The sequence below is a fragment of the Cherax quadricarinatus genome, unplaced genomic scaffold (genome assembly GCF_038502225.1).
Source record: "Cherax quadricarinatus isolate ZL_2023a unplaced genomic scaffold, ASM3850222v1 Contig6, whole genome shotgun sequence".
In the NCBI taxonomy this organism is placed as follows: Eukaryota; Metazoa; Arthropoda; class Malacostraca; order Decapoda; family Parastacidae; genus Cherax; species Cherax quadricarinatus.
In genome coordinates, this window is record NW_027195032.1 from 53,053 (window position 1) to 77,445 (window position 24,393).

A 24,393-nucleotide genomic window follows, 5' to 3' on the forward strand; every position below is an offset into this window, starting at 1 on the left:
CCAGGTAACTACTTGCACTACCAGGTAACTACTTGCACTACCAGGTAACTACTTGCGCTACCAGGTAACTACTTGCACTACCAGGTAACTACTTGCACTACCAGGTAACTACTTGCACTACCAGGTAACTACTTGCACTACCAGGTAACTACTTGCCCTACCAGGTAACTACTTGCGCTACCAGGTAACTACTTGCACTACCTGTTAACTACTTGCACTACCAGGTAACTACTTGCACTACCAGGTAACTACTTGCGCTACCAGGTAACTACTTGCGCTACCTGGTAACTACTTGCACTACCAGGTAACTACTTGCACTACCAGGTAACTACCTGCACTACCAGGTAACTACTTGCACTACCAGGTAACTACCAGCACTACCAGGTAACTACTTGCACTACCAGGTAACTACTTGCACTACCAGGTAACTACTTGCCTTACCAGGTAACTACTTGCGCTACCAGGTAACTACTTGCACTACCAGGTAACTACTTGCGCTACCAGGTAACTACTTGCACTACCAGGTAACTACTTGCACTACCAGGTAACTACTTGCGCTACGAGGTAACTACTTGCACTACCAGGTAGCTACTTGCACTACCAGGTAACTACTTGCACTACCAGGTAACTACTTGCACTACCAGGTAACTTCCAGCGCTACCAGGTAACTACTTGCACTACCAGGTAACTACTTGCACTACCAGGTAACTACTTGCACTACGAGGTAACTAGTTGCACTACCAGGTAACTACTTGCACTACCAGGTAACTACTTGCACTACCAGGTAACTACTTGCACTACCAGGTAACTACTTGCGCTTCCAGGTAACTACTTGCACTACCAGGTAACTACTTGCACTACGAGGTAACTAGTTGCACTACCAGGTAACTACCAGCGCTACCAGGTAACTACTTGCACTACCAGGTAACTACCACCGCTACCAGGTAACTACCAGCGCTACCAGGTAACTGCCACCGCTACCAGGTAACTACCACCGCTACCAGGTAACTACCACCGCTACCAGGTAACTACCAGCGCTACCAGGTAACTACTTGCACTCCCAGGTAACTACTTCCGCTACCAGGTAACTACTTGCACTACCAGGTAACTACTTGCACTCCCAGGTAACTACTTCCGCTACCAGGTAACTACTTGCACTACCAGGTAACTACTTGCACTACCAGGTAACTACTTGCACTACCAGGTAACTAGTTGCACTCCCATGCACTGCGCCCAGGTAACTTACTTCCAGGTCTACGCACTACCAGGTAACTACTTGCACTACCAGGTAACTACTTGCACTACCAGGTAACTACTTGCACTACCAGGTAACTACTTGCACTCCCAGGTAACTACTTCCGCTACCAGGTAACTACTTGCACTACCAGGTAACTACTTGCACTACCAGGTAACTACTTGCACTACCAGGTAACTACTTGCACTACCAGGTAACTACTTGCACTACCAGGTACCTACCAGCGCTATAAACTGACAAATGCGACGTTAACACTGTGATGGTAAAAATATCCCAGGCAGATTCTTGCCTGTGGCGGTGTTTAAGCTCGGATTCAATAACATTTCGGAGTTAGTGTTTCCAGGTGCCACCAGGGGGAAGCACAATGTAAACAAAGCAGTTTACACAGAGTCACAGCAAAGGTTGAAACCACGGATTTTGTAAACCATAAGTATCACCTGTCTAAATCCCACACACAGGATGGGCAGGTGAGTGCGAACAAGAGCATCTAGGTAACCGCTAGATAATTATACGCGCGGGAAAGGTAAACTGGAAGAGAAAAGGAAAGAATAGCCTTAATTCCTTGATTGAAGAGCCATCACCCCCTTTGAACGGGGTGGTGGTGTAATACACGCGAGTAGATAAACCATGAAACGGGTAGGGATTGAACTCGTGGAGAGTTCTAAAACTCTCTTTGCCACGGGTTCAATCCCCTTCCGTTTCGTGGTTTGTTTCCAATCGTGTTATTACGATTTCATGAGAGACGTGAGTAATACGTAGCCTGATTAGTGTATAAATAAAAAATAATAAAAAGGCATAATACTGTAATTTGAACATTATACAACCCGTACGTAGGAAACGAACTTAGGCCGACGTTTCGGTCCGACACGTTATTATTAGACTACCGTGTTCTTCACTAACATTAAAGCTGTGGGACTGATTATCTCGTCTTTTGTATATGATTCTACAGTCTTCCCCATTATGACCTTGAATTTGAGTTGATAAAGAAACAGGATGGCGAAATATCTGGCAATAAAGGTACACATATCTCGCACAATTATAATTCTTGCCTATAATTTATGACAATCATGTTGATAAATTAGACACATGTGCAACTCTTGGGTATTTTTATTGAGGAAACGTTTCGCCACACAGTGGCTTCATCAGTCCATACAAAGGAGAATCTTGGAGAACAGGAGGAGAATGAGGTAATCAGTCCCTCAACCTTGAGTCGATGTGTTCAGTCCATCAATCTAGAATAGAATACGGCATATGATCGGAGAAGCAGCTTATAAACCGTAGGCAGGAGAGGTGCAGCAGTCATAGGTGGTGTCACATTTGTTCAATGTGGAAGTAGGTCGTGCCTAAGAATTAGGCAAGCGTAGAATTCCCAAGTATTAAGATCCCAAGAAGTTGCAGTGTCTGACAGGTTTGTAGATGAATGGTTCAGAGAACCGACATGTACAATCATGTACAACATGATTTCATTTTTAGTTGATTCCCTCTCACATAGGCCTCCAGGAGCTTGAGGAAGTTGATGAATTAGCTAAATAAGCATTAAAGAAAATTTTAAGTATAACTATTTTTCTCGGAGAGTAGTCTGCGAGACCTTCTTAGACAGGAACTAGCAAACCAGGTTAAGGAAATTAGAACAGTACAGAAACCAGCAGGTTCTTTGACAATCATAATGAAATGTGTTTAGTCAAATTATTTGTGGATAAAATAACATGGCTAGCAGATTGTAAATGTTGTTACTGGTAGACTAAGGCTAGGCTAACATACCACGGGTGGGGTTTGAACCCGCGATCAGAGAGTCATAAAACTCCAGACCGACGCGTTAGCCACTGGGCTAGCTGGCAACAATAAGATTCATCCAACTGGAGATTCGTCTGTAAATACTTGCATTTGTGGTCACAGTGGTGCCTATGCTAACCTTCCTATGGTGCGTAAATATACCTAGTTGGATGGAAATTACTGAAGCCAGCTGACCCAGTGGCTAACGCGTCGGTCTGGAGTTTTATGATTCTCTGACCGTGGGTTCTAACCCCATCTGTGGCATGGTTTGTTTGCAATCTTGTCATTACGATTTCGTGAGTCGAGTTAAGGCTAGCTATAAATGTTTCTGGCAGTACGGTTCGTATGGAGATGTCAGTGACTTAAAATGCAAAGTGTGTGGACAGAGAGGTTCGTACACTGGAAAGAATCATAATTTCGATACATTTAACCTTTCAGAGGCATCTCCATGCAAACCTTACAAGATATGGCAAAACACTTCATTATTAATGATAAATTATCTGAAATCTTGGGACTGTATCCATATTTTACATCAACTAGATAGACAAACAACTGTATGGAGATTGCAACCCAGCTATGACCATTTTTTCTTTTATTTTTTATTGTAATAATTTTTTTTTGAGATCGTTTCCCTTATTGTACTGTGTATAACATCTAACATTCCTTTCTAGCAATGTAACAATGATCAGTGGGGTCTGACAAAGACCCATTGTAATCTGATATCCTTTTTTCTGGCTACCGCTCGCAGGGTAGCATGGGATGCACAGTGAGCTAGCCGCTATCGCGACACAGCAACTTTCTCAGTCTAAGGAAGATAAGGAAATATAAACACAAATGCAGTATAATGTGATCCTTTATTGATTACGTTTCGCCCACACAGTGGGCTTTTTCAAGTCACAAACAGAACTACCTGGGGTGGAAGGAACGCGAGTATTTATAGTCCGGACTATAAATACTCGCGTTCCTTCCACCCCAGGTAGTTCTGTTTGTGACTTGAAAAAGCCCACTGTGTGGGCGAAACGTAGTCAATAAAGGATCACATTATACTGCATTTGTGTTTATATTTCCATTGTGTCGGTATTTTATACCATTTATTTCCATCTAAGGAAGATAAGTGGAATGAGTTAGATGAGGAAGTGGTACAGGTAGACGTCATAGAAAGTATTAAGAACAGAAGAGATAGGACCTAAGAAACCATGACTATTTAATTGCGGTGACTAATTAAGGAGATGGGTCAACATGACTCACGAAATCGTAATGACGCGATTGCAAACAAACCATACCACGGGTGGGATTTGAACCCACGATCAGAGAGTCTCAAAACTCAAGACCGTCGCGTTAGCCACTGGACCAGCTAGCTACAATAAGATTAATCCAACTAGGTATATTTCTACACCATATGAAGGTTAGCACAGGCACCACTGTGACCGCTAACGCGACGGTCTGGAGTTTGGAGACTGACCGCGCGTTCAAACCCCACTCGTGGTATGGTTTGTTTGCAATCACGTCATTACAGTTTCGTGAGTCATGTCGACCCATCTCCTTAATTAGTCACCGGAATTAAATAGTCCTAGATGGGGCTAGGAAATGAGTGTATGTGCAACTTGGTTACATAGACTCTTCTCATTCACCTATCATACATTCATCCTCACTCACCCATCAACATATGTATATCACTCATCCACATCCTTCCACTAACACACTGCTCCACTTGTTTAAACAAAAACACTTACCTTTACAAACTCATACTTGACTACAGCCACTCTCATACACATACACTTCCGCACGTCACTCCCACACGTACAGATTACATAAGAACATAAGAACATAAGAAAGGAGGATCACTGCAGCAGGCCTGTTGGCCCATACTAGACAGGTCCATTACAACCCATCCCATTAACAAAACATTTGACCAACCCAATTATCAGTGCTACCCAAGAAATAATCTCTGATAACTCTATCCACTCATTTGTAAGTGCCAATCAAATCCAACCCCTCTCACTCGTATATTTATCCAACCTAATTTTGAAACTACCCAAAGTCCCAGCCTCAACAACCCAACTAGGTAGACTGTTCCACTCATCAACTACCCTATTTCCAAACCAATACTTTCCTATGTCCTTTCTAAATCTAAACTTGTCTAATTTAAATCCATTACTGCGGGTTCTCTCTTGGAGAGACATCCTCAAGACCTTATTAATATCCCCTTTATTAATATCCATCTTCCACTTATACATGTCTCCCCTCATTCTTCTTCATGTCTCCCCTCATTCTTCTTCTAACAAGTGAATGTAATTTAAGAGTCTTCAATCTTTCTTCATAGGGAAAATTTCTGATGCTATGTATTAATTTAGTCATTCTACGCTGAATGTTTTCTAACGAATTTATATCCATTCTGTAATATGGAGACAAGAACTGAGCTGCATAATCTAGGCGAGGCCTTACTAATGATGCATAAAGCTGCAGTATAACCTCTGGACTTCTGTTGCTTACACTTCTTGATATAAATCCCAGTAATCTATTTGCCTTATTACGTACGCTTAGGCATTGCTGTCTTGGTTTAAGGTTGCTGCTTACCATAACCCCCAAGTCCTTTTCGCAATCTGTGTGGCTAAGTTCTACATTATTTAACTTATAAGTGCTAGGGTTATGCACACTCCCGAGCTTCAGAACCTTGCATTTATCTACATTGAACTGCATCTGCCACTTTTCTGACCAAGAATAGAGTTTGTCTAAATCCTCCTGAAGTTCCCTAACATCTACGTTTGAATCAATTTTCCTACCTATCTTTGTGTCATCGGCGAACTTGCTCATATCACTAGTAATACCCTCATCAAGGTCATTGATATATATTATAAACAACAACGGGCCCAAGACTGATCCCTGTGGTACGCCACTTGTTACAGATCCCCACTCGGATTTAACCCCATTTATGGACACTCTCTGCTTCCGTCTGTGAGCCATGACTCGATCCACGAGAGTACTTTTCCCCCAATGCTATGAGCTGCCACTTTCTTTAACAGTCTTTGGTGCGGAACTCTATCAAATGCCTTACTAAAATCTAAGTAAATAATATAAAATTCTTTATTGTGGTCAAGAGCCTCAAAAGCTTTACTGAAGAAAGTTAATAAATTAGTTAGACAAGACCGGCCTCTTGTGAATCCATGCTGAGTATCATTAATCAAGCTATGCTTATCGAGATGGCTTCTTATAATCTCAGCTATAATTGACTAGTAATTTACCTACAATTGAGGTCAGGCTTATTGGGCGGTAATTTGACGGTAACGACTTGTCCCCTGCTTTAAAAATAGGAATTACATTAGCCATCTTCCACATATCAGACACTACACCTGTTTGAAGAGATAAATGACCCACCCAGTCTGGTCACCTCCACTCAAGGAAGGAGCACGCCACCAGACCCAGCAGCACAAGCTAGTCAGGTCCAACTCACACCCACCCACAACCACTCATGTATTTATCTAACCTATTTTTAAAACTACACAACGTTTTAGCCTCAATAACTGTACTCGGGAGTTTGTTCCACTCATCCACAACTCTATTATCAAACCAGTGCTCTCCTATATCTTTCCTGAATCTGAATTTTTCCAACCTGAAACCATTGCTGCGAGTCCTGTCTTGGCTGGAAATTTTCAGCACGCTATTTACATCCCCTTTATTTATTCCTGTTTTCCATTTATACACCTCGATCATATCCTCCCTAATTTTACGCCTTTCTAGAGAGTGCAGATTCAGGACCCTTAGTCTATCCTTATAGGAAAGTTTTTTGATACATGGGATCAACTTTGTCATCCTCCTCTGTACGTTTTCCAGTGTGATGAATGGTTTAGAAAACCGACAAGTTGAAGAATTGAGACACTTATGCAACACATGGGAATCTTTACTGAAGAAACGTTTCGCCACACAGTGGCATCATCAGTCCAATACAAAGTAGAAATGGGTAAGGAGAGGAGAAGTTTGAGGTAATGAGTCCCTCAACCTGGAATCGATGTGATCAGTCCATCACTCTTCATCCTCTCCTTACCCATTTCTACTTTGTATTGGACTGATGAAGCCACTGTGTGGCGAAACGTTTCTTCAATAAAGATTCCCATGTGTTGCATATGTGTCTCAATTCTTCAACGTTTTCCGGTGCATTTACATCCATTCTGTAATACGGTGACCAGAACTGAGCAGCATAGTCTAAATGAGGCCTAACCAAGGATATATAGAGTTGAAGAACAACCTGAGGACTTCTATTATTAATACTTCTAGATATGAAGCCAAGAATTCTGTTAGCTTTATTGTGAACACTAATGCACTGTTGTCTTGGTTTTAGATTACTACTAACCAGAACTCCTAAATCCTTTTCACAATCAGTAGTATTAAGATCTACATTATTTAGTTTATATGTGGCATGGTTATTTTCCTGTCCAACATTTAGAACTTTGCATTTATCAATATTAAACTGCATCTGCCACTTCTCCGACCATTGCATCAGTCTATTCAAATCATCCTGGAGTGCTCTAGTGTCCTCATTAGAATGAATTGGACGGCCTATTTTGGTGTCATCAACAAATTTGCTTATGTCGCTATTTATTCCCTCATCTATGTCGTTTATGTAGATTGTGAACAACAACGGGCCCAACACTGACCCCTGAGGAACACCGCTTGTGACGTGCCCCCATTCTGATTTCTCCCCATTTATGCAAACTCTCTGCTTTCTATTTGTCAGCCATGCCTCTATCCAGGAAAAAATTTCTCCTCCTATTCCGTGTGCCTTAAGTTTCCTCAATAGCCTCTGGAGTGGAACTTTATCGAAAGCATTACTGAAGTCCATATGCACAATATCATATTCATTACCATAATCTACCTCCTCAAACACCTTAGTGAAAAAAGTTAGTAAATTCGTAAGACAGGAACGCCCCTTTGTAAAATCGTGTTGAGATTCATTAATCAATTTGTGCCTATCAAGATGGCTACGAATTGCTTCGGCAATTATTGATTCCATAAATTTTCCCACTATGGATGTAAGGCTTATTGGTCTATAGTTCGAAGCCAAGGACCTGTCACCTGCCTTGTAAATAGGTATTACATTTGTCGTTTTCCACTTATCAGGCACTATGCCAGTTTGTAGTGATATGTTAAGAAGCTTAGCCAAAGGTATGCTAAGTTCCTCTTTACATTCCTTTAACACCCTTGCAAACAGTTCATCAGGGCCTGGGGATTTGTTTGGTTTTAGTTTCTCTATTTGTCTGAGGACCATATCACTAGTTACCGCAATCGTGCATAGTTTATTATCGTCCTGTTCTACATAATCTGTTTCAGGAATATCGCTAGTATTTTCCTGGGTGAAAACTGAGAGGAAGTAGGTATTGAGAATTTAACACACATCTTTATCACTGTCAGTGATCTGACCAGAGTTATTCTTAAGTGGGCCAATCTTGTCCCTAATCTTACTTCTGTATACCTGAAAGAACCCTTTAGGGTTAGTCTTTGAATCCCTTGCGACCTTAGCCTCATAATTCCTTTTTGCTTTTCTTATTCCTTTCTTTATTTCTCTCTTTAATTGAATATATTGATTTCTTAACTGCCCATCCCCTCGAAGATTATTAATTAGTGACTCTTTGTTGGCAAGAACCAAGTCAAGCAGATTGTTTCCTCTAGTTGGTTCTCTCACAACCTGTTCTGAAAAGCAATCCTGAACCGTATCAAGAAAGTCACTAGACTCAAGATTTCCTGTTATATCGTTCCAATTTGTCTAAAGTTAAAATCTCCCATTATCACATTTTCATATCTAGATGCCTTATGAATTTCTTCCCATAACAGCTTACTGCACTCCCTATCAAGGTTTGGGGGCCTATATATCACACCCAAAATTAATTTGTCACGACCCTCGAGAAACTTTAGCCAAACCGATTCTGTGTTCGATGTTTCTAATCTTATATCACGTCTAAGACAACAATTTAAATTTTCTCTGACATCGCCACTCCACCACCCTTCCTGTTGACCCTATCAGTGTGGAAAAGTTTATAACCCTCTATGTTGCATTCAGAAGGCATTTCTCTATCAGGTTGAACCAGGTCTCTGTTATACCAATAATATCTATATTACCTATACTTGCAAGTAATCTTAGCTCATCTATCTTATTTCTTCGACTCCTACTATTTGTATAGTAAACCTTAAGAGAGCTAGTCACTCGTTGCCCGCTACTATCTCTCTCTGTTTGTTGATCAATTGATTTGCCATTACTAACAACTTTATTTTGAATATTGTCTTTTAAACATATCCCTGAGGTATCCCGGTAATAACTGCTATTTTTAACCCTAATGCTGCAGCCTGATTGTTTCCCACAAACACCCATACCTCTATAATCTATCAGTTTAAATTCCTAGACAAGTCATCAATTGCCCTCTCAATCGAATTGGTTAATGCAACCACTCCATCCCCAGAGAGATGAACCCCATCCCTTGCATACATATCACGTTTGCCAAAGAATAGGTCTCAGTTATCAATGAATGGGATTGCAAGTTCCTTGCAGTACCTGTCTAACCAGCAATTTATACCATTTGCCCTAGACATCCACTCATTGCCCACTCCCTTTCTAGGCAAGATGCTACATATGACTGGGATCCCTCCCTTAGACCTGACTACTTCTATGGCTGACCAGTACTTATCCAGCAGCCCCTATCTCCTGCCCTTCCCAATGTCATTATCTCCAGCACTGAGACAGATAATGGGCTTGTTCCAATTACCTGACATATTATCCAACCTGCTGACTATGTCATCAACACCAGCTCCAGGAAGGCACACTCTCTGTCTGACCTTTCTGTTACAAAAAGCACGGTCCATATATCTTACCTGAGAATCTCCTACTATTAAAATATTCTTACCTTGATTAGCAGGGGAATCAGTGGTACCTTCAACCTCACAAACCACTGAAGTACACTCGTCCTGGAGAACAGAGAATCGATTTCCTACCTTCACATCTCTGTTAAACCCTCCTTATCTTCGTTCTTCCTCAACTGTGAACCACTTGCCACTTAAAGCGGCTGCCACTATCACTGCTAGTGACAATTTCCTCCTTACCAGCTAAATCCTTCTCACTCTTCCTCCCAAACTCATCTAAGCGAAGCTTCAGCCTCCTATATTCCTCCTGAAGGAGTAAAACCTCCTTCTTCAACACTTTAACTTGAGCTAGAGTTTGTCACGGCCACGCTGGCGAGAAATTCGTCTGTAAAAACCTGCATTTGCGGTCACACTGGGGCCCATGCTAACCCCACCTCTATGGTCTATAAATATACCTTGGATAAATCTTAATGTAGTCAGACGGCCAAGTGGCTTATGCACTGGCCTGGAGTTTTAAGATTCATTTGGCAAGGGTTCTAACCTCACCCGTTCCATGGCTGAACATTAAAATGGTATAAAATACCGACAGGTTGTTAGGTAAGACACATATGCAACAGTTAGGTATCTTTATTTCGAAACGTTTCGCCTACACAGTAGGCTTCTTCTGTACTCGACTGAAGAAACCTACTGTGTAGGCGAAACGTTTCGAAATAAAGATATCTAACTGTTGCATATGTGTCTTACCGTTCCATGGCTTACTAAGACTTGCCTAGTGTCTTTCGTTGCAAGTTCCAACAATATCATTTGAGAACTCAGTTACCATGACACGATGTGAATAAGCTACGTCACACCACATTTAGACATCTCTTTTGCTCATACAATACTCAAATGCTATATAAATATTTAAAACAATGAAATTTACATAATTTCACTTTTTCTTTAAGATTTATGTAGCATTTGGGTACTGACTGAACGAAAGAGGTGTCTATATGTGTGTGGTGACTTTGCGTATCCACATCGAGTCACTGGTAACTGAGTCCTTCAGTTTCATTTTTCAGTACATGGATTTTCTCATTATCCACCCCCATTATCCACCCACATTATCCACCCACATTATCCACCCACATTATCCACCCACATTATCCACCCACATTAGCATACCTGAATGACTAAAAACCAAGAGAAAAGTTACCAAACCTTGGGAAGAGCAGAGCTGAAAATGTGTCAAGATCTCTAAAGAACAAACCACGGGGCTCTACTGCAATGGGTTCCAACCCCCATCCATTCCGTGGTTTGTAAGACACATAGATAACATTTATGTATCTTTATTCCGAAACGTTTCGTCTACACAGTAGGCTTCTCCAGTTGAGTACAGAAAGTAGGCAGGAAAGTAGACCATCAGTGATAGACTGATTACATCGTCTTCACATCTCTACTGCTCCTACCTACTTTCTGTACTCGACTGAAGAAGCCTACTGTGTAGGCGAAACGTTTCGGAATAAAGATTCCTAACTGTTGCCTGTGACTTACCAACTTGTTGGTATTATATTTTGATATTCATTCCGAGGCTTGTTTGCAATAGTGTTATTACGATTTCGTGAGTGAATTAAAATCACTATTTACGTTTACAAGGTATTTACGCAAATTTACATCTGTCAATGAATATACACTTAAAATTTACATAAAAAAATAACAGCGTAGGGTATAATTTATTATTGACATGTGAATTATACAGGTAAAATGGATAGGCCTTAAACCTCTCACAGGTGATCCTGAAGAAACATGACTTCGCGTAAGTCCTTATTTTAGATAAATGTTTATTATCATAGGAACAATATTTTGTGTTGACGGCTTTGAGGGGACGTGAGCTAGAGTTCGTCACGGCCACGCTAGCTGGAGATTCGTCTGTAAACACTTGCATTTGTGGACACAGTGGTGCCTATGCTAACCTTCCTATAGTGCATAAATGTATCTAGTTGGATGAATCTTATTGTAGCCAGCTGACCCAGTGGCTAACGCGTCGGTCTGGAGTTTTGTGACTCTCTGATCGCGGGTTCTAACCCCATCCGTGGTATGGTTTGTTTTGTGTTGAGTTTTAAGGGGCACGTTAGTTCCCTTGCCTTCTAATAATGTTATTTCTCACTATAATCTACCTTGTCTATAATTATATTATCGCATTTGCTTTGTCTGCTTTCGTAAGGTGAAGTCTAGGATTTAATGCAAGGTATAATTTTGCTAAGACCTCAGGTTCCTCAGATGTGTTAAGTTATACCATGAATTAAGGAAAGATCCTGGACTTCACCTTACGAAAGAAGATAAAGCAAATGCGATAGTAATTATGGAGAAATTAGTTTATAGTGGGAAAATAAACACAGAATAGTATAGTGGTGGAATATACAACAGAATGACTATTCATTGATGGAGGCCATTTTTAAGTGGCGAAGTATTCTTGGCTCAAGAAAGTGGACATTATCACCTCTTACTCTGACTGGTTCTTACCCTCAACTCATCCTTCTCATCTGGCCTCATAAGTAGGGATACTGTCAGTTGTTAGATTCAGCACCCAAGCAATGAGGTGATTATTATCAGCCATTTTTTAGTGCAGCCATTAACGGTAGTGATAAATTAGACACATATGTAACACTTAGGTATCTTTATGGAGGAAACTATTCGCCACACTGGGGCTTCATCAGTCCATACAAAGGAGAATGATGAAGAACAGGAGGAATTTTGAGCTAATCAGTCCCTCAGTCTTGAGTCGATGTAGTCAGTCCATCAATCTTAAAAAGAATACAGCATATGTCCGAAAAAGTTGCTTATATATTGTAGGTAGGAGAGGTGCAGCAGTCGTAGGTGGTGTCACAGTTGTCCAGTGTGGAAGTAGGTCGTGCAGACGGGTTAGGCAAGTGAAGAATTCCCTGTATTAAGATCCCAGGAAGTTGCTGTGTCAGACAGGAATAGATGAATGGTTCAGAGAACCGACAAGTTGATAAATTAGACACATTTTTTTTTTTTTATTCACCGGTATTCTCCCGGCCCGGGTCTTTTCCAAGTAGTGGTGACCCGGCCTTGGCTCCCTATCTGGGGAGTGTCTCGAGACTTAAGTCTCCCACGGGAGGAAGGACAAGTACCTCCTCATCTTCGGGACCAAGTGTCCCCAGGCCTAGCCACATTCCCCGCCCTCACGGGGCTCGTAGGGAGAAGCTAGGCCTCTGGTCTGCCATCTACCCCGCCTCAAAGGGGCTCATGGGGATGGCAGTCTTATGAGCTGCAGATGGTAGCAAGCTCAGGCGACTATATATTAGACACATGTGCAACACTTTGAATGGACTGATGAAGCCACTGTGTGGCGAAACGTTTCCTAATTTACGGTAGTGCTGACGTGATCGTGACGTTCCACTCGGCGGAAATAGGACGTGTTCTATGGTCCTCCGGGGACACCAGGAGACCATCGGGCACGGCAAAAGTATAAGAGTGATCTTCCAACTTACCTTCAACAGTATTTAAGACTCTATTCTCATGCCTCAGGTTCATATCGTTCCAGACCGTGACGCTGGACTCTTCTCCAGGCTGAGGGACTGATCACCTCGAATACTATTTGCTACACCTGCTACCTCTGTGACTGACGAAGCCTACTGTGTAAGCGAAACGTTTCGACAATAAAGATAACCAGCTATTGCACATGTGTCTTAATCATGGAGACTTTACCTGATTTAATGAGGGAATTTCATGATAATGGTGGAAGGCGGCTGCTGCTCCTGCTATTACTCCATGATGGATGATTGATGATTGATGATGATTTATGCTGCTACTACTGTTAATGCTGCTGCTGCTGTTAGTGCTGTTACTGCTGCTGTTAGTGTTACTGCTGCTGCTGTTACTGCTACTGCTGCTGTTAGTGCTGCTGCTCCTGCTCAAGATATTACTCCATGATGGATGATTGATGATTGATGATGATTTATGCTGCTACTACTGTTAATGCTGCTGCTGCTGTTAGTGCTGTTACTGCTGCTGCTGCTGTTAGTGCTGCTGCTGCTGTTACTGCTACTGCTGCTGTTAGTGTTGCTGCTGCTGCTGTTAGTGTTGCTGCTGCTGCTGTTACTGCTGCTGCTGCTGTTAGTGCTGCTGCTGCTATTACTGCTGCTGCTGTTAGTGCTGCTGCTGCTGTTACTGCTGCTGCTGCTGTTAGTGTTGCTGCTGCTGCTGTTAGTGTTGCTGCTGCTGCTGTTACTGCTGCTGCTGCTGTTAGTGCTGCTGCTGCTATTACTGCTGCTGCTGTTAGTGCTGCTGCTGCTGCTGTTACTGCTGCTGCTGTTACTGCTGCTGCTGCTGTTAGTGCTGCTACTGCTATTACTGCTGCTGCTGTTAGTGCTGCTGCTGCTGTTACTGCTGCTGCTGCTGCTGATGATGATGATACTGTTGTCTCTGCTGTAGCTGCTGCTGTTGGTGTTTCTGGTTCTGCTGTTGCTGTTTTTGCTGCTACTGTTGCTACCGTTCTTGCTGCTGTTGTTACTGCTGTTGCTACTGCTGCTACTGTTACTTTTATGAGTTGCAGCTGTTGCTTCTGTAGCTGCAGCTGTTGCTTCTGTTGCTGCAGCTGTTGTTTCTGCTGCTGCTGCTGTTGATACTGTTGCTGCTGTAGCTGCTGCTCCTACTGTTTCAACTGTTGATGCTGCTGTTACTGCAGTTCTTACTGTTTCTGCTACAGCTGTTCCTGCTGTTGCTGTTGCTCCTATTACTGCTGCTGCCCTTGTTCCTACTGTTATTGCTGCTACTGTTGTTCCTACTGTTGTTGCTACTGTTTACAAGGAGTGCACGATGGCGTACCATTAAACTGTGGCCTTATTTTTTAAATCTATTCTTTCTCCAAACTTTTGTAACTTGAGTGTTCTCGCGAGGTGTTTCTGATATACCTCGGGTCTCCCAGCAGCTCATCTTTTGAGCCAATCAGAAACCTAGAATGACGTCTCCGACCAATAAGAACTCGAGAATTACCTGTAATTTCCCCGAACCGCTTGTTTATCCATCCTTTGTGTTCACGAGAATGCTGTCAAAACACACACACACACACACACACACACACACACACACACACACACACACACACACACACACACACACACACACACACACACAGGGGACTCGACCCCTGCAACCACAAATAGGTGAGTACACACACACACACACACACACACACACACACACAGGGGAAGGGCACAGAAGACCACTGACCGAGTATAGGCTAGGTGGCCAAAGACTGCAAACCTCACTCAAGGAGAAAGATCTTGGGGGTGAGTATAACACCGAGCATGTCTCCGGAAGCACACATCAACCAGATAACTGCTGCAGCATATGGGCGCCTGGCAAACCTGAGAACAGCATTCCGATACCTTAGTAAGGAATCGTTCAAGACACTGTACACCGTGTATGTCAGGCCCATACTGGAGTATGCAGCACCTGTTTGGAACCCGCACTTGATAAAGCACGTCAAGAAACTAGAGAAAGTACAAAGGTTTGCGACAAGGTTAGTTCCAGAGCTAAGGGGAATGTCCTATGAAGAAAGATTAAGGGAAATCGGCCTGACGACACTGGAGGACAGGAGGGTCAGGAGAGACATGATAACGACATATAAAATACTGCGTGGAATAGACAAGGTGGACAAGGACAGGATGTTCCAGGGAGGGGACACAGAAACAAGAGGCCACAATTGGAAGTTGAAGACACAAATGAGTCAGAGAGATATTAGGAAGTATTTCTTCAGTCATAGAGTTGTAAGGCAGTGGAATAGCCTAGAAAATGACGTAGTGGAGGCAGGAACCATACACAGTTTTAAGACGAGGTTTGATAAAGCTCATGGAGCGGGGAGAGAGAGGGCCCAGTAGCAACCGGTGAAGAGGCGGGGCCAGGAGCTAAGAATCGACCCCTGCAACCACAAATAGGTGAGTGCAAATAGGTGAGTGTACACACACACACACACACACACACACACACACACACACACACACTCACACTCACACTCTCCGGTGGCCCGGTGGCCTGGTGGCTAAAGCTCCCGCTTCACACACGGAGGGCCCGGGTTCGATTCCCGGCGGGTGGAAACATTTCGACACGTTTCCTTACACCTGTTGTCCTGTTCACCTAGCAGCAAATAGGTACCTGGGTATTAGTCGACTGGTGTGGGTGGCATCCTGGGGGACAAGATTAAGGACCCCAATGGAAATAAGTTAGACAGTCCTCGATGACGCACTGACTTTCTTGGGTTATCCTGGGTGGCTAACCCTCCGGGGTTAAAAATCCCAACGAAATCTTATCTTATCTTATCTTATCTCACTGGAAGCTTGTATACTGAGGTGAATGTGGGATCTCCTTCAGTAAACTGTATATACAGTATCTCTCTCAAGATTTATACTAAGTTTAATCTCTATTTCAGAAATGAAAGTATCCCAGGCTGGTAGTCGAATATAGGTGACATGCAGTTGTAATAACGCTCGTGCATTTAATTCGTCTAAAATCTAATAAACCAGTCAATCTCTCGAAATACATGCCCAGAGTGCAACACCAGTGTATATATAGCAATATATAACAAGGGACGCTTGTATCTAATATATATATATATATATATTTATATATATATATATATATATATATATATATATATATATATATATATATATATATATATATATATGTATGTATGCAAAACAACCACTGTGAAAGAGTAGTGAAATTCCAAGCGCTTTCGTGACTTCTCACATTGTCAAGGAGATATGTTCCTTGACAATGTGAGTAGTCACGAAAGAGCTTGTAATTTCACTACTCTTTCACAGTGGTTGTTTTGTATATATATATATATATATATATATATATATATATATATATATATATATATATATATATATATATATATATATATATATATATATATATATATATATATATATATGTCGTGCCGATTAGGTAAAATTGGTCAATTAGCAAGAACTTATTTAAACTTAAATCCTTTCTAAAACATTCTCTTATATGATTAAAGATATATTTTTTCATTTATGTTAATGTAAAAATTAATAATTTTCTACCAAAAGAACCTTAGAAAACTTACCTAACCGTATTATAACAAGCGCAATTTAATTTACCTTAATCCAACTAAATATTTTAGGTACGTTTACTATAATTTAATAATAAACACAATGAAATATTGTTTTCGTTAGGTTCATAATGATTTTTGCGAAATTATTTCAAACAAATTTTCGCTTGCCTTATTCGGCAAGAAGAGCTGCTATTTAAGCCAAAATCGCAAGTTTTACCTATTCGGCCCCTCAGGGAAGGTACCTTGATGTTGGTGAGAGGTTCTTGATTTAGAGAATTGGATCTGTGCTCCAGTTCCCCGAATTAAGCCTGAATGCCTTCCACATCCCCCCCCGGGCGCTGTATAATCCTACGGGTTTACCGCTTCCCCCTTTATTATAATAATTTACCTATTCGGCACGACATGTATATGACAGACACAGACACACACAGGGCCAGAAGCTGAGTCTCGACCCCTGTAACCACAATTGGGTGAGTACACACACACGCACACACTCTCTCACACACACACACACACACACACACACACACACACACACACACACACACATACATACACACACACACACACACACACACACACACACACACACACACACACACACACACACACAAACACACAAACACACACACACACACACACACACATACACACACACACACATACATACACACACACACACACACACACACACACACACACACACACAAACACACACACACACACACACACACACACACACACACACACACACACACACACACACACACGTGTGTTTATGGCGGAATTACAGTTTGTACTCTCAGACGAATTTATTGCAGCATTAAGGACATTGCTTAATGGGTGTCTGATGTGAATATTAAGATGATATATCTCCTCAGCGTTGGTAAATGCAGCGGGATTTTAATGTAAAAGACTTTCGAGACGTCTTTTTCCTTAAAAAATCCTCTTTACTCAGGTTCCAAACAGCGTGTGATAATTGATATGGCCTTGCTGAGACGATGTTTCGCTCTGTATGAAACTTTAACTCATGTTTCACTCTGCATGTTTTATGTACAGCTTTATCAGTTCATGTTTCACTCTGTGCTGAGCTTCAAGTTAGAGCTTGATGAAGCTTAATTATGACAGGGATCACTTATGTAAAAGTTTGTTGTGTTGAGTACATGGGAGAGGTTGAAAACAAATCTTAAGGTGGCCCGTGACTTAGTGGCTAAAGTTCTCGTTTCACAGGGTGGGTTCCGGGTTCGATTCCCGGCGAGGGTTTAAACATTGGACGTGTTTCCTTACACCGGTTGTCCATGTTCACCCATCAGCAAAATGGGTACCTGGGTGTTAGTGGACAGGTGTGGGTCACATCCTGGTACAAAACTGACCTAATTTGCTTAAAATGCTCAGCATAACAAGGGACTTTCTATATAGTAGTATGTCATCGATGTCACCTATGGTCTGTATACCTTCTACATGTACTGGTAGTAAATGAAGATATTATTATTATTATTATTACATCGAGGCACTGTGCTAAGAATGCCTAGATACAGTAAGCTCCCACTTATTTCTAGGGAGATGAGACAATGGTTTCATTTCAGAAGTTTTTCCCAGCTCTTCAGTACGTAGACGAATTAAACACTGGGTGAAATGTATACTATTGTAGTGAAAAAATGGAGGAAATGTCATATGATAGAAAGAGGGGGAGAGGTTTGACTTTAAATAGAGCAGGAATTTATAGAAAACGACATTAAAATAGCGAAAGGAAGAGAAAATAGTGTCGAATATAATTGATGGAAAAAGGAAATAGGAAGCACGAGAAAATGGCAAAATTTAGAAGAACACGAAGAATGAAAATGGAAGAGGTTTACCAAGAATGAAGAGGAGAAAGAGGAAATGGAAGGGTCTTTGTGGAGTTCCAGTGCCAAACAATTCTGTTGTGAAAGCCCCGTCCTCTCTGTCGGAGTCCTGGGTCAGCACTATATAACCTCTATGGTTAATTTTTAAAGAGGTGGAGGGGTAAGCCAGTGGAAGGTTGTGGTCAGATAACTAAAAGCTTCAGCTGCGGGTCGTCGTATAACTAAGATCCGCGTCAGGAAGCACTTGTCCTGTTTCCTGACGAATCTTGCCTAACCTAACTTGACTCACGAAATCGTAATGACACGATTGCAAACAAACCATACCACGGGCGGGGATAGAACCCGCGATCAGAGAGTCTCAAAACTCCAGACCGTCGCGTTAGCCACTAGACCAGCTAGCCACAATAAGATTCATCCAACTAGGTATATTTCTACACCATAGGAAGGTTAGCTTAGGCACCACTGTGACCACAAATGCAATCGTGTCATTACGATTTCGTGAGTCATGTTGACGGCTTTGAGGGGACTTGAGCTAGAGTTCGTCACGGCCATGCTAGCTGGAGATTCGTCTGTAAAAACTTGCATTTGTGGTCACAGTGGTGCCTATGCTAACCTTCCTATGGTGTAGAAATATACCTAGTTGGATGAATCTTATTGTGGCTAGCTGGTCCAGTGGCTAACGCGACGGGCTGGAGTTTTGAGACTCTCTGCTCGCGGGTTCTATCCCCGCCCGTGGTATGGCTTGCCTAACCTAACCTAAGCATGTGGGTTATACAGTGCTTCCTCTTTTCCTAATCCTTTTATCTCATGAAACACACTGCCACAAGTACTCGTTACAAGGTGGAATCAGTTAAAAGTACTACAGTCTTTGATAAGATTTTAGAAGTTACTATCTACACTCTAAAATAACAAAAAATAGGTACAATGCCGTGACTGGAACAATACACAAATAACCGGCTTACGGCGACGTTCTGGTCCGACTTGGACCATTTAAAAAGTCACACAGTGTGACTTTTTAAATGGTCGTCGTAAGCTCCTCTCTTCTATGTGCGGGTTATTTGTGTATCTACATTCTTTTTACCTCAGTAGTTGATCTAATTCTAAGGCCTCGCATTGAATAACAAGCAAGTCTAGGCGACTTGTTTGTTCTTCAATATACAGTAAAATTGATTATGAAAACTTCTCATCTGGATGGAGATACACAAATAACCTGCACATAGAAAAAATAAACATATGACTACGTTTAGGTCCTACATGGATCGAATTTTCTTTATCTTTGTGTATTATTCCAGCCACGGAATTGTCTTTTCATTCTTTTTGGAGTGAGATCTGTGACTGGTAAAAGGAACACATCTGACTTCCTAATGGGTTTTCCATTTGTTTTATATACAAGTTGTGTGAAAGCTGGGCATTATCTTACATGAAGTTCTGATGTGTCGAGAAGCCATGCTGACTCACGTAAAGATTCATCCTGGACTTGGGTCCAAGAAAGTATGTAGGCCACGATGAATTACAACTTGATTTGCTCAGTGGTGAAGACAGAGTAAAGAAACTGGAGTTAAATCTCGTTTATTAAATTGTTCACAAGCAGTGTCCAAAATATCTTGCTACCAAGTTTTTCAAGACCGGGAACCAAAACAAGTGTGGTACTAGGGGACGTAAACACAGTTGTGTAGTCTCCACAGTATGTGGTCAAACACATTATTGTACAGCAGTAAAGGAGTGGAAAGGACTGCCTTAACATGTCAGAGCAGGTCCTAGCATGTCAGAGCAGGTACTAGCATGAGCCAGTTCAGGAAGAGAGATAAAAGACTTTTAATGAATGAAGCGACAGAGAGTGATTTCTTGTATAGCTAACAGTCATGTATCTATTATTGTAAGTTGATCGTTAATGTTAATACAGATAACTCAGTTTACCTTATTCCTAGCATGTCTCCTATTATTGTAATTGATTTTCACACTGAGTTACTCTTAGGTTAATATAAACCTTTATGGTTTAAATAATTAGATATTAGAAGTACCTCCAATTTCAATAAGACACATCTTATGTCTCTCTTTGGGTTACCCTAGGCCTAGGCAATTAACCCACATGATACTTATGTATGGTAATTTGTATAACTGTGTACCTGTACCTACTTAATAAACTTACTGTAATACGTCATAAAGTTCTACACACAGCGAAACGTCGTCCAGATAAAAGCTTGCTCTACACCTGTGTCTTTAATTTGATAAAACATGAGGAGAAGGCTACTGACTTACCCAGGACCTTCTCTGCCGCACCTACGATGTTGTAAGTAATCTCGTCTTCGTACGTGAGGCGGACCAGGAAGGAACCTTCCATGTGAACCTCTGCCTCGCGCCTGTAACAAGTGTTCATTCCTTTAATAAAACACATAGGCTTTATGATCCTGTAACAAGTGTTCATTCCTTTAATAAAACACATAGGCTTTATGATCCTGTAACAAGTGTTCATTCCTTTAATAAAACACATAGGCTTTATGATCCATGCATGTAAATGGTTTTTAATAGCAAAAACAAGAACAACGACAAAATAAAAACAGTAACAAAAACATTCACTAGCCGTAGAGAACGTAAAATTTTGAGTGGAATATTCGGTTCCGCCACTACGAAAACTATTGTATATATTAAAGGATACAGAGCATGAGAAATACATCACTTAGAGTATATATAGTGAAAGTTGACTTCAATCTCTCTTAGGGATTATTGTATTTTGTGACGAGCCAGTTCAATGCAGGTATAACCCTCGTGTAGTTAGTAGGTATTATACACATTAACTATCCAAACAGAGAAATTCACTGTTTCACAAAATATTTTAGATGAAATAATTGTGTTGACATTAAAAATTTATGGCTGTGATATACTGTACATGTTGAAGACAGGTCTAGTTAGAACTCTTACTCTGTAAATGGGTGTTGGTAAAATATATCAGTTTAGTGGATGATGATATTTCATGTGGGTAGTTACGTATGTATGCATATATGTATGAATATACATATATATATATTTATATATATATTATATATATATATATATATATATATATATATATATATATATATATATATATATATATATATATATATATATATATATATATATATATATATATATATATATATATATATATATATATATATATATATATATATATATATATATATATAATATAATATAATATATATATATATATATATATATATATATATATATATATACATATATATATATATATATATATATATATATATATATATATATATATATATATATATATATATATATATATATATATATATATATATATATATATATATATATATATATAATGTATGTATGTATATATGTCGTGCCGAATAGGCAGAACTTGCGATCTTGGCTTAAATAGCAACGCTCATCTTGCCATATAGGACAAGCGAAAATTTGTGTATGCAATAATTTCGCCAAAATCATTCTGAACCTAACGAAAAAAATGTATTTCACTGTGTTTCTTTAGTATTAAATTATTGTAAACAAATCTAAAATATATTTAGTTGGGTTAGGCTATAATAAATTACTCTTGTTATAATAAGGTCAGGCAAGTTTTCTAAGATTCTTTAAGTGCAAAATTATAAATTTTTACATTAACCTTATTGAAAAAAAATATCTTTAAACGTATAACAGAAAATTTTAGAAAGGACTTAATATTAAATGAGTTCTTGCTAATTGACCAGTTTTACATATTCGGCACGACATACATACATACATATATATATATATATATATATATATATATATATATATATATATATATATATATATATATATATATATATATATATATATATATATGTATAAAGTATATATATATACACAATACTAAAATACGTTGGATTTTCTTATGGAAACAGACGGAGGTTTAAAATTTCCTAGACTAATTTTTTTTTTTTTTTGTATTATCTTGAATGTCAGTGTCTCGTATATCAGCCTTCTACGTTTTTACTATTGTTCCTGAGGAAAAACACACACTATTAAGCTCCGCAGCGATGGTGATGATTGTGGATGATAGTGGTGATGATGGTGGACGATACTGGTGATGGATGATAGTGGTGATGGTGGATGATAGTGGTGATGGTGGATGATAGTGGTGATGATGGTAGATGATGATGGATGATGGTGGATGATAGTGGTGATGGTGGACGATAGTGATGATGGTGGATGATGGTGGTGATGATGGTGGATGATGATGGATGATGGTGGATGATAGTGGTGATGGTGGATGATAGTGGTGATGATGGTGGATGATGGTGGTGATGATGGTGGATGATGGTGGATGATGGTGAATGATGATGGATGATGGTGGATGATAGTGGTGGTGATGGTAGATGATAGCGCACTCAGCTCTCACACTGAGGTCCGGGGTTCGAATCTCCTCCTCGGAAAAACAGTCAGGACGTGTTTCCACAAGACATCCGTTGTTCCTGTTCACCCATCAGTAAAATTGGTACCTGGGTGTTAGTGGACTGGTGTGGGTCGCATCCTGGGTGTTAGTGGACTGGTGTGGGTCGCATCCTGGGTGTTAGTGGACTGGTGTGGGTCGCATCCTGGGTGTTAGTGGACTTGTGTGGGCCGCATCCTGGGTGTTAGTGGACTGGTGTGGGTCGCATCCTGGGTGTTAGTGGACTGGTGTGGGTCGCATCCTGGGTGTTAGTGGACTGGTGTGGGTCGCATCCTGGGTGTTAGTGGACTGGTGTGGGTCGCATCCTGGGTGTTAGTGGACTGGTGTGGGTCGCATCCTGGGACAAAACTGACCTAATTTGCGGGAAATGTTCAGCATAACAAGCGACTTTCTATATAGTAGTATGTCACTGATGTCAACTATGGTCTGTATACCTTGTACTTGTAGTAAATAAAGATATTATTATTATTATTATTATTATTATTATTATTATTATTATTATTATTATTATTATTATTATTATTATAAGGGTCATTCAAGATAGCCAACCAGTCTTAGGTTCCTCGTAGGGAGAGATGCTCATCCGCTTTTTCTCTGCAGTTACGTTAACGTATATTACTCTGTATTCATTTATAAATATAGGATAATATAGGTTAACGTAGCTACATCAATTATAACTAAACCTAATCACTCCTAACAATGTTTAGACACCTAATCACTCCTAATAATGTTTAGACACCTAATCACTCCTAACAATGTTTAGACACCTAATCACTCCTAATAATGTTTAGACACCTAATCACTCCTAACAATGTTTAGACACCTAATCACTCCTAATAATGTTTAGACACCTAATCACTCCTAACAATGTTTAGACACCTAATCACTCCTAATAATGTTTAGACACCTAATCACTCCTAATAATGTTTAGACACCTAATCACTCCTAACAATGTTTAGACACCTAATCACTCCTAACAATGTTTAGACACCTAATCACTCCTAATAATGTTTAGACACCTAATCACTCCTAACAATGTTTAGACACCTAATCACTCCTAATAATGTTTAGACACCTAATCTAACCTAATCATTTAGAAATGCACAAACAGTAAATCCGGGAGAAAGGGACA

General features: G+C 40.4%; 1 protein-coding gene across 1 annotated transcript in view; it reads right to left on the reverse strand.

Annotated features, from left to right (window-relative positions):
• The window catches only part of LOC128704493 (guanylate cyclase soluble subunit beta-1), a 121,151-nt gene that overhangs the window by 29,578 nt on the left and 67,180 nt on the right, over positions 1 to 24,393 (reverse strand). Inside the window, exon 3 of the mRNA XM_053799618.2 lies at positions 21,065 to 21,165. Within this exon, the coding sequence (XP_053655593.2) occupies positions 21,065 to 21,165 (101 nt within the window). The remainder of the gene's footprint in view (positions 1 to 21,064; positions 21,166 to 24,393) is intronic.